This window comes from Madurella fahalii, assembly GCF_045866475.1.
Source record: "Madurella fahalii IFM 68171 DNA, scaffold_5, whole genome shotgun sequence".
Classification (NCBI taxonomy): Eukaryota; Fungi; Ascomycota; class Sordariomycetes; order Sordariales; genus Madurella; species Madurella fahalii.
Genome location: NW_027263975.1, coordinates 2,603,804 through 2,617,337, shown reverse-complemented (window position 1 = coordinate 2,617,337; position 13,534 = coordinate 2,603,804). Strand labels below are relative to the sequence as shown.

General features: G+C 56.1%; 7 protein-coding genes across 7 annotated transcripts; 4 read left to right on the top strand and 3 right to left on the bottom strand.

Moving 5' to 3' along the window:
- Nucleotides 1–94: 94 nt before the first annotated feature.
- Nucleotides 95–861, top strand: MNH1 (Protein mago nashi; the record flags this gene model as incomplete). Its single annotated transcript, XM_071064777.1, has 6 exons — nucleotides 95–132; nucleotides 186–223; nucleotides 288–383; nucleotides 460–523; nucleotides 576–663; nucleotides 721–861. 6 exons carry the CDS (start codon nucleotides 95–97, stop codon nucleotides 859–861), a joined length of 465 nt encoding a protein of 154 aa, XP_070920878.1.
- Nucleotides 862–2,187: 1,326 nt separating this feature from the next.
- On the top strand, nucleotides 2,188–3,546 carry MFIFM68171_09357 (Vacuolar import and degradation protein; the record flags this gene model as incomplete). Its single annotated transcript, XM_071064776.1, has 3 exons — nucleotides 2,188–2,971; nucleotides 3,053–3,413; nucleotides 3,543–3,546. 3 exons carry the CDS (start codon nucleotides 2,188–2,190, stop codon nucleotides 3,544–3,546), a joined length of 1,149 nt encoding a protein of 382 aa, XP_070920877.1.
- A 410-nt stretch (nucleotides 3,547–3,956) lies between these two features.
- Nucleotides 3,957–5,582, bottom strand: MFIFM68171_09356 (tRNA guanosine-2'-O-methyltransferase; the record flags this gene model as incomplete). The annotated part of the gene is made up of 4 exons (XM_071064775.1): nucleotides 3,957–4,108; nucleotides 4,175–4,380; nucleotides 4,451–5,328; nucleotides 5,469–5,582. The coding sequence occupies 4 exons, from the start codon at nucleotides 5,580–5,582 to the stop codon at nucleotides 3,957–3,959; spliced, it is 1,350 nt and encodes a 449-aa protein (XP_070920876.1).
- A 440-nt stretch (nucleotides 5,583–6,022) lies between these two features.
- MFIFM68171_09355 (Ribonuclease P 40kDa subunit) lies at nucleotides 6,023–7,357 on the top strand (the record flags this gene model as incomplete). Its single annotated transcript, XM_071064774.1, has 5 exons — nucleotides 6,023–6,166; nucleotides 6,270–6,414; nucleotides 6,471–6,635; nucleotides 6,688–6,816; nucleotides 6,867–7,357. 5 exons carry the CDS (start codon nucleotides 6,023–6,025, stop codon nucleotides 7,355–7,357), a joined length of 1,074 nt encoding a protein of 357 aa, XP_070920875.1.
- Nucleotides 7,358–7,376: 19 nt separating this feature from the next.
- MFIFM68171_09354 (uncharacterized protein) lies at nucleotides 7,377–8,030 on the bottom strand (the record flags this gene model as incomplete). The annotated part of the gene is made up of 1 exon (XM_071064773.1): nucleotides 7,377–8,030. One exon carries the CDS (start codon nucleotides 8,028–8,030, stop codon nucleotides 7,377–7,379), a length of 654 nt encoding a protein of 217 aa, XP_070920874.1.
- An 897-nt stretch (nucleotides 8,031–8,927) lies between these two features.
- Nucleotides 8,928–11,498, top strand: trl1 (tRNA ligase; the record flags this gene model as incomplete). Its single annotated transcript, XM_071064772.1, has 2 exons — nucleotides 8,928–11,246; nucleotides 11,307–11,498. 2 exons carry the CDS (start codon nucleotides 8,928–8,930, stop codon nucleotides 11,496–11,498), a joined length of 2,511 nt encoding a protein of 836 aa, XP_070920873.1.
- Nucleotides 11,499–11,931: 433 nt separating this feature from the next.
- On the bottom strand, nucleotides 11,932–13,252 carry TRP4 (anthranilate phosphoribosyltransferase; the record flags this gene model as incomplete). The annotated part of the gene is made up of 2 exons (XM_071064771.1): nucleotides 11,932–12,873; nucleotides 12,929–13,252. The coding sequence occupies 2 exons, from the start codon at nucleotides 13,250–13,252 to the stop codon at nucleotides 11,932–11,934; spliced, it is 1,266 nt and encodes a 421-aa protein (XP_070920872.1).
- Nucleotides 13,253–13,534: the final 282 nt, after the last annotated feature.

Genomic DNA, 13,534 nt, shown 5'->3' with positions numbered 1-13,534 from the left:
CCTGCTTGCTTCCCCAGATGCGACAGGACTTCGAGTCGCGAGGGTTCCAATTCTCGCCTCGCCGTAGCTCAGTTCAAACCCCCCGCCGCCTGCAATGTCGCACTCAAACGAACCCTTCTACTTGCGATACTAGTACGCATTCCTCGTACCGTATGATGGTGCTGTCTATGCTAATGTATCGCCAGTTCGGGCCATCAAGGCCGCTTTGGACATGAGTTTCTCGGTGCGTCTCGTCATTATCCAAAGCCGGCGCCTGCCTTGCTAACCGCTATTTGCGTGCCGCGTAGAGTTCGACTTCCGTGTCGTAGGAGACGGCCGTAGCGCAACCGCGCGTTATGCCAACAACTCGAACTACAGGAATGATAGTTTGATCCGGAAAGAGAGTACGATCCGCACCCTACCTTCCGACGAAGCCCCAATCTCCACCGCTGGCCGACTGACGGATGGGTTTAACCATAGTGTTTGTGAGCTCTCTTGTTGTCGATGAGATCAAGCGCATCGTCAAAGAAAGCGAGATCATGAAGTATGGCTTCCCGATCAGGCAACGTCGGAGTCGCCGGGCTAATAAGCCACAGGGAGGATGATGCGAAATGGCCCACCAAGAATAAGGACGGGAGGCAAGAGCTTGAGATCCGACTGGGCAACGACCACATCTCGTTTGAGGTAAATGAGGCGTCTTGCTCGCCCTCCCGTGGCTAGTCCGTCGCTAACCCTGCACAGACTGCCAAGATTGGCTCCATCAACGACGTGACCGAGTCGGCGGATCCGGAGGGCCTACGGGTGTTTTATTATCTCGTTCAGGACCTCAAGGCACTTGTTTTCAGTCTCATTGCACTGCACTTCAAGATCAAGCCTATCTGATCACGAAGCCATATCACGCCGGTGAACCTTGCCCGCTCCTAGGCGAAACAACGGGCCGGCACTCGGAGACACCTCGGACTTGCGGGGACGGAGAAACAATCCGAGAGCGTTTGCTCTGTACCACAAAGATACTAGAGATCCCCATGCGCCAAAACAGTTGGCGGGATATTTTGACGATATTGTTCTTCGGCCCGGTGTGTGCCGGACACCGCCGAACAGTCACGGCAACGACGGTCACCGAATTGGACGAAGAACGAGAGATGGTCCGGTAACTATGCCGGAGGCCGGCCGACGGCCGCGGGAATACCTACATGGACGCGATTGGCAGCTTACCATTATGCTCGCGACCTTGGATGGGGCTTAGTGCTTAGTAGTCCGACATGAGACGTCTTTTTAGAAGCCAATCACTTGTGAACATCTGTGATACTGCATGCTGGTTGGGGTGCGACAGTGCTACAGTGCGTCTATTGACTGTTGGGTGGGAAGCACAGACATTTGACTTTTTGTGATGTCAGTGGGGTAGAACAGGCGTGACGAATGTGTTTTCCGTCGCATCAGGTTCCGAGAGAAGCGAATGATGGAAGTTCAACCGCACGTCCAAGCGTGGCGGATGAGTTGACACGACCACAAGGGTCAAGAAACTCCCGGGCTTGGAGGTTATGTAAGGTAAATGCGCATGTCGCCAATGCCAAGACCCAGGACAGTTTGCGGTCTGAAAAGGTCCCTGGAGCATGCTGTGGGCATGCGATGGGACGATCACCCAATCCAGACGTCGTCATTGCTTAACCTCCCGAGTCCTGCCATCTGATACCTCGAGTGTTGAGTTTGCAAGCACTCTCGGCCACGATCACTCATTTTCATCCACTGCGACAAACACATCTAGAATCACATCTCTGCCCTGCCGAGTGCCGCCCCACGGAACGGAGCGCCCGTGCCCATCCGCCGACCCCCGCGAACTTGTCTGCTCCATGCCGCTTGGCTGGAGCTCCAACCCCAAACCACTCTATAACGACCCACGAGACCAACAGCGGACCGTCCTCCACTCAAGCTCGTGCTTCCTTGGGCTGAACGGCGGTTTGCCGGCGGTTGTCCCCATACATCGCGGCCCGTCGCGCAACACGGGGTTGGTAGCCCCTATAAAATCCATTTTGCTCGTTGCGGCGCGGCTCCCGGACCGGTCTAGATTCCTACGTGACCCGGGCAGGAATTCCCTTGGTTCCGCCTCCATCGCACCGGCTTCAGCTCGATTAAATCGGTTCCACCTTTGAAGCACCTCCAATACCTTGGTTGCCGATATCGTTCGTCATCGCTTAAAGCACAGTTGTCATGCCCACGCCGTCGTCCAACGCGCCGGATCCACAGTCGCCGCGCTCTTTTCCTTTCTCGTCATGCCCCGAGCCTGAAGAACAGCAGGCATTTGAATCAACGTCGCAAATCCAGCTACAAGCGACGGCCTCGCACGAATCGCCGTCGCGCTGGCGTCCACTCCAGTCATCTGCGTATTCCCCCGATTCGGAATCGCGAGCGAATCCGAACGTGAATAATGACTTGGTGACATCGCGATCAGTCACCATGTCTCCTAGACCCGAGGTAGAAAGCGTCCGTGATGTGGACATGGAGCAGGAGCAGGAGCGGGAGGCTGATGGGATGGTGATTGCGCAAGATGGCGCCGATGAAAGCCACAAGCGGACAGATATGGATGAGGACATGCTCACCATGGGTAACGTGTCGTCGCGAAGGGGGATTGGCGGCGGCAGCGCAGTCGTCGCTGGGAACAGAGAAGTAGTGAGGACATCGTCTGGCGATGCATTGAGCAGGAGACAACAAACAACTGGGCGTTTCTCGCAGGTTGTAGGAGAAATACACGAGGTCGACGTTTGGGGCCCTGTTGGAAAAGGCCCCCGGTGGGTGGAGGACAGCGGGCTGGTCGGACTGGGCAACGAGTATTCGCATATGAGGATTATACCCACGCCGCCATCGTCATATCTACGGCCTGGAAGCCGGTTTGAAGGGATACAACAGTCAGAGCGGCAGCGGTATGATGTGGAAGTCGAGATCAAGCATGTGGATTTGCGTGAATCATTCCTGTGTGGCTACCTGCGAATTCAAGGTCGGTCACACCTTACAACCTGAGCCGGGTCTTGTTCTTCAGCGGGGCCCTCCATGCTGACTGTCAGTGTTCTCGTACCAGGCTTGACCGACGACCACCCCACCCTGACGACATATTTTGAGGGCGAGATCATCGGCTCAAAATATGGCTTCATCACCCAGCATCCGTCTTGGGGGGCGACGGAGAAGATTGATCTCTCGCATTGGGCCAAATTCACGGCTTTCCGGCCATTTGCCAAGCAGGCTCGGAAGGGCGGACAAATTCTTATCGGAGACGTGGCCCAACGGGAGAACATCTTCATGCGCTGGAAGGAACATTTTCTAGTCCCTGACCACCGTGTGCGGACAATCAATGGGGCGAGTTTCGAAGGCTTCTACTACATCTGCTTTAACCAGGTACGGGGCGAGGTGAGCGGGATCTATTTCCACAGCAAGAGCGAGAAGTGAGTTCAAATACACCCCCACCGTACCCTTCCCCGGAATCTTCACCGAAGCTAACAACCCCACGGATTTCAACAACTAGAATTAAAACACGTCGACGACAAGGGGTGTTATGGCGCCATGGAGTTCAGATGAAGAGAACTGGGGGCGCACGTTATCGAATCGAGTCCCCTGCAAAGCAAAGGAGAAATCATACAGCCCGGCCATCTGCAGGGGCAAAGATCACTTGGTCATACTGTCGTATTGACCGCACCACAGTTTACCTTTCTTCATACGTTTTGGAATATCATCAGCGCAATGCATAGTGTTATTTGGGAAGGGGATATCATCACCGCAGAGACAAGGCAGAACGGAACACAAAGCATTGCTATATGGACCGCGAAGAAGGGAATGACAAGTGGGCAAGCCCAATGGGCATGGTGCGAATCGTCAACTCGCCGCAGTCAGAGGGAACCGTCAGTCGGATAGGAGCATCGGGTTGGATCCGTCAGTTTCGTTGTATTATGCTTAACCGGTATCTAAAGATACATTATCCAGGTATTCCTTTACGCCTCAAACTTGTTGAAGTAAGCCTTGCGGAATGGATTCAGTTCGTCAGCTGTTTTCCCGACCGGCTTCATCTCCTCTCGTGTTTTCATAGCCTCGGCGTCGACTTCGGCGTCGGGGATTCGGCGGTAGGTGATGAGCCTCCGCGACCCTATCGTTGGTCAGACATGACAAACATGTGGAAACACAGGCGGTTGGCCCGTCGGGCGTGACGCACATTTGTTAAAAGTTTGTGTGCAAACGGACAACATCTCGAGATACGGATGTGTTGGCACGGGGATCTCTTGGTGCTCGTCGTTCGCCGTAGGCATCCAGAATGAGAGTCGCCCATTGTCCACCAGCGTCTCGGCCGAGAATTGCAGGATGCCATCCAACATGGCGAGAAAGCTGTACGGCTTTCTGGGAGGGATGAATTCGGGATCCCTGGTTCCGTCGTCGTTCGTTAGCTCGTCCAAAACGGCGCCTTGCATCATCCCAAACAGCGAGCACTCACTTATACATCTCCTTGCCCTTCGTTATAACCCAAGGTGACTTTTCCGGATCTCGCACCCCCAGCACTCGCAGCCCCTCTCTCACCCCATAAGGCGGATCACATACAATCCCATCAAACACCCTCCCGGTAACTCCATCTCCGTCATACCGCAGAGGCACCCGCCGGATCGGCGAGTTTGTCAGATCCGCTGTGAACATTCCCCCTAGCCCGCCAAGCAGGCCATATTGCTCAAAATTCCCCCTCAACGTCCTCTTCTTCTCATCCCCCCTCATACTCCGCCCATCAATATCACTCCCGAACGCCAGCGCCCCAAACTGCGCGCAGGCCACGGGGAAACTTCCCGTGCCCACAAACGGGTCGTACATGATCTTGCCCGGCCCCGCGAGCGCCAAGTTCGCAGTCACCAGCGCCAACTCGGCATCCATGGACGTGGTGCTGATATACCGCCGCTTCTTCAGATCCAACTTCTTAGGCAGCTCCCTCGCCCCGGACCCCAAGTACCGCCCAAAGTAGTAATACTTGGGGTCGGGGATCCCCAGCGGGGTCGAGTTGAACTCCCAGTCCTCGAAGAGGACGAACTCCTCGTCGGCGCCGCGCATCTTGATGGGGCCCGCGAAGCCGAGGTAGGCGAACGAGTTGATGATGGCCACCTTGTCCTCGGCCGAGCGCGAGCCCTGGTACGAGTCGATGGTGAACTTGAACGAGCACGTCATGTACTGCTGCCAGAGGTGCGCCGTGCCGGCGCGGACCCGCGAGTGCACCGCGGCAAGGTCCGCGCCGGCGCCCCAGAGCTCGTGGATGGACATGGCGAGGATCGAGCGGCGGATCAGGCGCTTGGCAGCCGCCGCGGAGGGGAGGGATACGATGCAGAAGGGGGACTGGATAAGAGCGGGAGGAGGGGTTAGGATTGTTGACTTGGTTCAGGGGGCGGGGTAAAACGGGGGCACCGGGGCCCGGGTTTCTGTGGTTGCTCGACATATTCTGAGCTGGTTCAAAGCTCAAAGGGGTAATTGCTTACTTCTAGACTGTAAGAGACAACTCTCAAGTCTATTCCTTCGATCACGGCCAAGGCTTGGATCTCAGGCAGCCGGAATGTCTCATGAGACTGAGAAAAGCGAATAAGATAATCCATCTTCTCTGCTGGGTTTCACCCTTGTCGGTCTGTGAGTTTCTTGTACTGTCAGAACCAAGCGTCTTATCGCAACCATTGTCTTGCTCATGAAAAAAAAAAAGAAAAAGGCTAAGACCGACTTTGTGAGGTTCAGAGGGTGCAACGCCCTGCTTGACTCACTGGAAAGGTTCAAGTTTGTTTGACCCAGGAAGTGGCATTGGGCTTGATCTGAGTACACGGTGGTGCGAATCTAGGGTGCTAGCTCGGTGGACGTAGAATACCAGCCAATCGGTGATCAGTACTTACTACAGACACACCCTGCCCGTTCCCAGACCCTCTTTCGCTCCCGCTAGATTTTGTCCAAGCAATTTGTTGCCCACTCAACTTTCACAGCAAGTTCAATGTGCGCCTGGAGACCCCAGGCTCAAATATTCGACTTCTAGATCCGAGTCCAAAACACGATGCTAACCTTTACTCCGCCAGCGGTATACCAAGCCTCTAAATGTTATGTCACGTACGGGGTTATGGGCCATTTGAACCCAGAACAACCTCCATCGAGAGGGAAGCCGTGGACGACACTTGCAAGCCAAGACTTTGTCCATCGAGTACGTGCAGACCCGCTCTAGATCTGGCTTCAGCTTATTCTTTTTACTTCAACTTAGCCAAATACGTTGGTTTCCGGGGGATTAATGCTGATTGCTGTTGCAGGTTGATCTGCTTATTCCCCAAGATGTGTTTGGCATAGCCTGGGAGCAGCTTGTCAGGGACCGACCAGCCCCTGAGTTCAAGAGAGTGGTCATGTCATTGCACGATATCCTCTCTGGTGGCTTTTTCACCGAGTACGTCAAAAAAGGTATGTAGCCCACGGCCTGACCCTGGCACGTATAGAGGCTCGCTAACGTGGAGCAGGAGACATCATGATGTTGTCGGAAGGTCGGAGAGGGATTGACAACGCTTTTTCACTGAAAAGCGGTATGCTTACAATGCTCCTGGACAAGGAAGCATATGAGCGAGCAGGGCTTGTAGGCAAACCCCACGGAGTCAAGGGGAAGCGCGGCCTGAAGTCTCGTTGGGGTTTGTTTCCCGGTCCCTCAGTGTCTGGTAGCCGGTGTTCTGACTGTGCTAGTTGTCGAGTTTGATCTCACGAGCCCATCAATGTTTCCGGGGAAGAAGGGGTTTGACAGATTAATTTATGCCAGTAAAAATGCGCTTGCTGCGCCTATCACTTGGCTATTCTGCAATATCTCCTCTGCAAGTAGGGACCCTTCAATTAATGCTGCGTTTCACGACTAACGTCTCTTGCAGCCCCTGACCCGGATCCGCTCTCGCAGCACTTCCCTATTAACTACACATGTGCCCCCGGCGTTGTGAAAGACATGGATGTCAATATGCCCGCCCTCAAACCGACCATCGAGTCCATCGCAGCAACTGCTAGGGAAGACTTTGCCGACTTCTCAACGAGTTTATATGAGTGGCTATCCCTTGCTCGGCTTCAAAGTCCTCGCATCGAGATGGGCGATGGGATAGACCCATACCTCTCCCGGTACCAGGTTCCTGACGGCGGTGAGCGGCAGGTCAAGATTTGCAAAATCACCTGGCAAGGCTTCCTTGCGCCGTCGTGGTCCCGGCAGACATTGATCGATATCATCGCGGCTCTTCCGTCCCGGACATGGTTCGCATTCAGCACGACAACATTTTCGAAAGGTTTGGCAGGGCACAACTCCGAATGCACGATGCTCCGTCCACCGGATTCGTCAGGGGAGTATCTCATGTGGGAGATTAAGGCGCATGAATGAGTTCGGAGTCAAGAAGACATTAGTCTTGCCTCGGCCGGACACTCCTCTCCTCCGTTAAACCTTCTCCGCCGATCGCATCTTCAACCAACTGCCGCAGCGCCGCTTGGCCCTCGGGTGTCTGGAAGTCGTCCCGCGCGGCAAACTCCTCTATCCTCCGGCGGAATTCAGGATCCGGTTGCTGCTCTCCAGCTTCTGCCTCGTCCATTGTTCCCATCATAACCTTCAACCCTTCGGGAAGGGGCGGGAGTTCCGTCACCGTCGAGGTGTTGCCCGTTTCCGTGCCATTGGCACCCGAGGAACCGGTCTCCCGGCCCCGAAGATACCCAGTAACGGCCGGCCACTCCTCGTCGGCCTCGATCTTTTCTCTCGCTGTCTGGCCCTCGGCATTTCGTATTTTGATATCGAGCCCCAACTCCTCGACCAGGACGCGCGCCGCCTCGACAGTCTCGACGACAAAGAGTGCTGTTTCGCCGTCCTCGTCTCTGAGATCAACTGGGACCTTGAATTCGCGGATCAAGGACCGAAGAAGGTCAAGATGGTTGTAACTTGCCGCTGCATGTACGAGGGAATAGCCATGCTCGTCTTGGCCCTTGGCTAGGGAGGGATCTTCACGAAGGAGCGACAAAAGGGCCGGCGGGTTGTCAGCGGCGAGGAGATACGGATTTGGCGCCATTACTGCAGGACTGGGCTGCTTGACAATGTTTTCCTGCTTAGGAAGGACTTGCAGCCTGTGTTTGGAAATTTCGTCGACAAATATTTGGCGGGGCTCTGACCAGCGCGGGGTCGATCGAAGAGCAAGGGCCCCACCACCGCTTCTGTACTTTACCCCTGTCAGAATGGAATTTTGGTGCTCTGCTGCCGCGGCTTCGGGTGCCAAAAGACCTTGACCTATCACGTAGGTGCTCGCACAGTACACATTCAGAGGTGATGATTTCTAGGTGCGCGGCCCAGAATACGCGCGGTTAGGGAGCCTCAAGAATCATGACGTTGGGAACTGCAAGGCAAATGCTCCCGGACCAAACATGTCGGTGGGCTAGGTCCATGCTCAGGTCAATGAGCCAGTTGGCTCGGCGGTCAAAACAAACTCTGACTCTTCGGTGAGATGGCCCAGGACCACACTAGGGATTGTTTGAGGACGGATTTTGATTACCTGTAGTGCTGATTCAAGTGGTTGTGGGACTTACACGCCGCACTTGGCTGCTTTCCGTACCTAACTAAGGATGATGGTTGACTCATTGGCCGACTTTCAGAGCTGTGGCTGCCGCTGCCTGGGTTAGGTCGGTTATTGGGGGCTTGTTTCCCGCTTGCCTTTATGTTTCTATCGGATTAAAGAACCTTTGGACCTCGCCCTTAGATTCTGCTCTCAACCCAGAACTATCCACAAATTCACCCTTCCCCCTCCTTCATAAACCAGTTCACCGCAACCGCGCGGCAACCGCAATACTCCAACTCGCCCCTGGGCCTCTCGCCTCTGGTCCCCGTATCCACTCCAACCGCTTCGCCCCTCACCTCCCAGTCACTCCACGCAACAGCAAACATCCCCGCCGTGAAATCGCTACACACAGATACGATGGAGGAAACCATAGCCACCCTGGATAATGCGCTGGCTTCGAGGTACAAGGCCTCGACAGATTATGCCAAAGATGCCGTTGGCATGAAGGTTCCCTACCTCAGCCAGGATCCGCAGCAGGTCGCCGCCCTGGTTCGCGGCCTCAATGACAGCTGCCAGAAGGGGAAGAAGAGCGGCGGGTTCAGCGTGAAGAAGACTAAATACGCAGTGGCTGGGTCGCCGACTGGAGCGGAGGTCGACTCATGGCGGTTTCAGGATTGGGACTACAAGCGGCGTGATCTGCCCACCTACGCGCGTGGCTTGTTCACTACCAAAACCCGGAACGATACTCCTGAAATCGCAGTCCGCGGCTACGACAAGTTTTTCAACACCGGCGAGGTTCACGAGACAGAGTGGGAGAACATCAAGACAAGGACCAAAGGCCCTTACGAGCTCACGCTGAAGGAGAACGGGTGCATTATCTTCATCAGCGGTCTTGAAGATGATACACTGCTCGTCTGCAGCAAGCACTCGACCGGGGATCGTGGGGATGCCGAACTCAGCCATGCCAGCGTTGGCGAGAGGCATATCGAAAGGCAGCTGGAACGCATCGGAAAGACCAAGCAAGACCTGGCGCGGGAGTTGAGGAATCGGAACGCCACAGCCATCGCGGAGCTCTGCGACGACGAATTTGAAGAGCACATTTTGGCCTATGGCCCCGATAAAGCCGGTCTGTACTTGCACGGCATCAACATCAACGTCCCCGAGTTTATAACTTATCCTTCCCCGCTCGTCCAGAAGTTCGCCGAGGACTGGGGCTTCATCAAGACCGGGCTGATCTTGATCGATGACATCAACGATGTGAAGGCTTTTCTCGAGGAGGTCGCTGAGACAGGCGCACACGATGGCCGGGACGTCGAGGGTTTCGTCATTAGGTGCAAGATGACACACAACCCAGAGGTGAAGCCATATCAGGATTGGTTCTTCAAGTACAAGTTTGAGGAGCCATACTTGATGTACCGGCAATGGCGGGAATGCACCAAGGCCATCATTGCGGGTAGACAGCCCAAGATCAGGAAGCACGTCAAGATCACCGAGGAGTACCTTCTCTACGCTCGGAAACGTCTGGAAGCCGACCGGACTCTGGCGAAGCTTTACAACCAAAACCACGGTATCATCCAGCTGCGCAACGACTTCCTCGAGTACAAGAACATCAAGGGCGCCGATGCAGCTAACTTTGAAGATATCTACGGAGGCGGGACAGCCACAGAGGTAACTCGTGACATAATACTCGTCCCGATTGCGACAATTGGGTGCGGAAAGACCACTATCGGTCTTGCACTCACCAGCCTATTCGGCTGGGGCCACATCCAGAACGACAACATCACCGGTCCGAAGCGGCCCCCTCGATTTACCAAGGCCATTCTGGATCAGCTAGATGATCTTCCGGCTGTGTTTGCCGATAGAAATAACGCTCAGAAGCATGAGCGCAAGCAACTGATCACAGATGTTAAACTCCAGCATACTGGTGCCAGACTGGTCGCACTCCATTTTGTCCACAATGATATTGACACTGTCCGTCAGGTCACCCAGGACCGGGTGCTCACGCGGGGCGACAACCACCAGACCATCCAGGCCGCTACAGACATGAACAAGGTGGTGGGAATCATGGAGGGCTTCATCCAGCGCTTCGAGCCCTGCGACCCAGAGCGGGAACCCGATGCCGGTTTTGACGCCGTGATTGACCTGGATCCTACCAGAGGAAGCCGAGAGAACCTGGAGATCATCATCAGGGAGCTGCACAGTCTGTATCCCAATTTCATGCCCAGCATTCCCCCGGCCGAAGCCATGGATGCAGCCATCAAGGCTGCTCTGGAAGGCTACCAGCCCGATCTGCGACACACCATCCCCGACCGCTCTAAGAACAAGAAGGCCGCCAAAGGACAAGACCAGCAGCACCTGCAGCAGCAGCAGGCCGCCGACAAATCCAAAAAGAAGAAAGGCCTCGAGTACATGTCAGTCGACGTACCCACTCGGGACGTCCTCGCCGCCCTCGAGAAGACCTTTTCGCCGCCCCTCCCGCCCGCCCAGTCCCGCTTCTTCAAGCAGCTCCAGGGCACCCGGCGCGTGCAGCCCAAGTTCCACGTCACGCTGATGCACCGCGCCTCGGCCAAGGAATACCCGGACCTCTGGCAGCGGTACACGTTCCTGCAGGACACGGACGGCGCCATCCACCCGGACGGCAAGCTCGGCGACCTCGGCGTGCAGCTCGAGCGCGTCGTCTTCGACGACCGCCTCATGGCCATCGTTGTACGCCTCATCCCCACCTCCGACGACGACGTCGACGCCCCAGACCCCCACCACCACCACCAGCAGCAGCAGCACCCGCCCAGGCCTAAGTGGGAGTGCGTCAACCGCGTGGCCCACATCACCGTCGGCACGCGCGACGACTCGGTCAAGCCCAAGGAGAGCAACGATCTGCTTGCGCGGTGGCTCGAGCAGGGCAGCGGGGAGGGGACGGGGATCGGGGACTTGTTGGTTGAGGGGAAGCCGCTGTTGAAGGGCGTCGTCCGGGGGGTGCTTTCGAGATAGGATGATAGAGAGCACTCGTTCGGGCGCGGCGTTTCTAGCAATGGCGGGCACGGTGGTAGGCGTGAGCGAAAGGGTAAGGCTAAGGGTAGGGGCATGGAAAAGGGAGAGCGGAAAGAAGGGATGGGGGAGGAAATTTGATGCACTAGTAGGGAGGGCGCCGTCATACGTACGGTGAGGGGAGAGGAGAGTGATGGACGGACTTAACTAGTTCTTACCGATATTTATGACGTATCCGTACTCTGAGAGAAGTTGACCGATTCGGCCTGAGATATTTAGTTAGGCTAGAAATGTATTCTTCCTACGCCGGCGTAACTCTCCCAAGAATTAGCCTCGTTCAAGTTTCACCGGTTGGGTATATGTTGAACCACCCAACATCTCCTTTCCCCCTTGCTACCCCGTTGAGCCATCTACGCGCAAAGACCCGGAAACGAACTCAATCGCTGAAGCTATTGGTAACCTCTACAAACTTGGCCCACTGCCTCGCCGCCTCGCCGCTCTTGATGGCCCACCGTGCCCGCCTCACGCCCTCCTTCCAGCGCCCTCCTCCCGGGCCACGCTCTTCGATAACAACCCCATTGTCACCATGTCCCATGCTGCTCGTATCCGCCTCGCATATCCCCGAAACCACAAACAGCGCGGCAGTGTTGATCAAGACAAAGTGCAGAATCGGATCGTCGTCGGGCATCTCGCCGTTCAGGATGCGGGCTAGAATGGCTGCGTTTTCGGTGGGCTCCTTGCCGGGCGATACCTCGGACAAAGGGTGCGCCGGTAGCCCAAAGTCACTCGGATGGAGCAGGAAGTGCTCCGTCACCGTCTCGGACGGGTTGGACGGGTTGGGGCTGAGCCGCCAGCAGAGCGTGCTGCCGGCGCAGCTAATCTCGTCGAGCTCCTCGTCGCCGCAGACGACCATTGCCTTCCGAGCGCCCACGAGCTGAAGGGCCGAGGCGAAGACGGGCCCTAAGTCCTTGCGCGCTACGCCGATCATGCGGGCTTCGAGGAGGGAGGATTTCTCGCTGTCACCACCCCCACCGATGTCGACTGGGTTGGCGAGGGGACCAAGGAGGTTGAAGATAGTGCGCCACGGCATTTGGCGGCGGGTTTGGGCTACGTATCGCATACCCGGGTGGAAGACAGGAGCAAACAAGAAGCCGTAGTTAGTTTGCGAGTAAAGCTGCGCAATGGTGTCGGGGCGGATGCGAGAAATTTGCGGGGGACGGGGCGCCATGCAGTTGAGCAGGTCTGCGGAACCGGACTTGGAAGTTGATGCCTTGTTGCCATGCTTAGCAATGAGCAGAAGGCTCGAGGCGAGAATTGAAGAGGTGGTGCTGATGTTGAAAGTGTTGTGCGAGTCGCCGCCCGTACCGACAATGTCGACCTAATACAGTCAAGTTAGCAACATTGGCGTGCCAGAGGAGGGGAGGGATCGCTACCAGTCCGCCCTCGTATCCGCCTTCTTTCCGGCCACTCTTCTCTACCACCGACCGGAGCTTGGAAACGTCAATCTTCGCAGCGGCTTTGAGCATGCACCCAGCTGTGTTGGCCAACACCTCTGCCTGACGGTCTAGGCCCGTGAAGTGCAGGCACATCAACAGGGCGCCCGCTTGAACATCTGACACCTGGTTTGTGAAGAAGTACGAGAGAGCTTCGGCAATCTGCTCTGGAGTTACGGTGTCCGGGTGCCCTACTGGCCACAGACGGGCGAGCAATGGCTTGAGGTCGATCTGCGGGAGTTCAGTGGGCGGTTGGGCCGACATGTTGACGGTGGGGGATCAGGTCGCTCCTCGAAGACTTCGGCAACAATTGGTTTATGGATGCTAGCTGGCCGTGAGGTGCCAATCGAGTAGCCTAAAACCTGGCAAGCAGAATGCCAAAGAATGGTGTTGCAGTTGAGTCATCGTGGAACGCAGGACCAGAGTTCAGATCGCTGGTTGCTTTGTGAGCACAGCTCCAAAATGCCCCGCGATGCCGGCTGCTCCAGCGGGGGGCTGACAAGGATCTGCAGTCAGCATCTCCGTTACTCCCGGCAGAATCGGGGG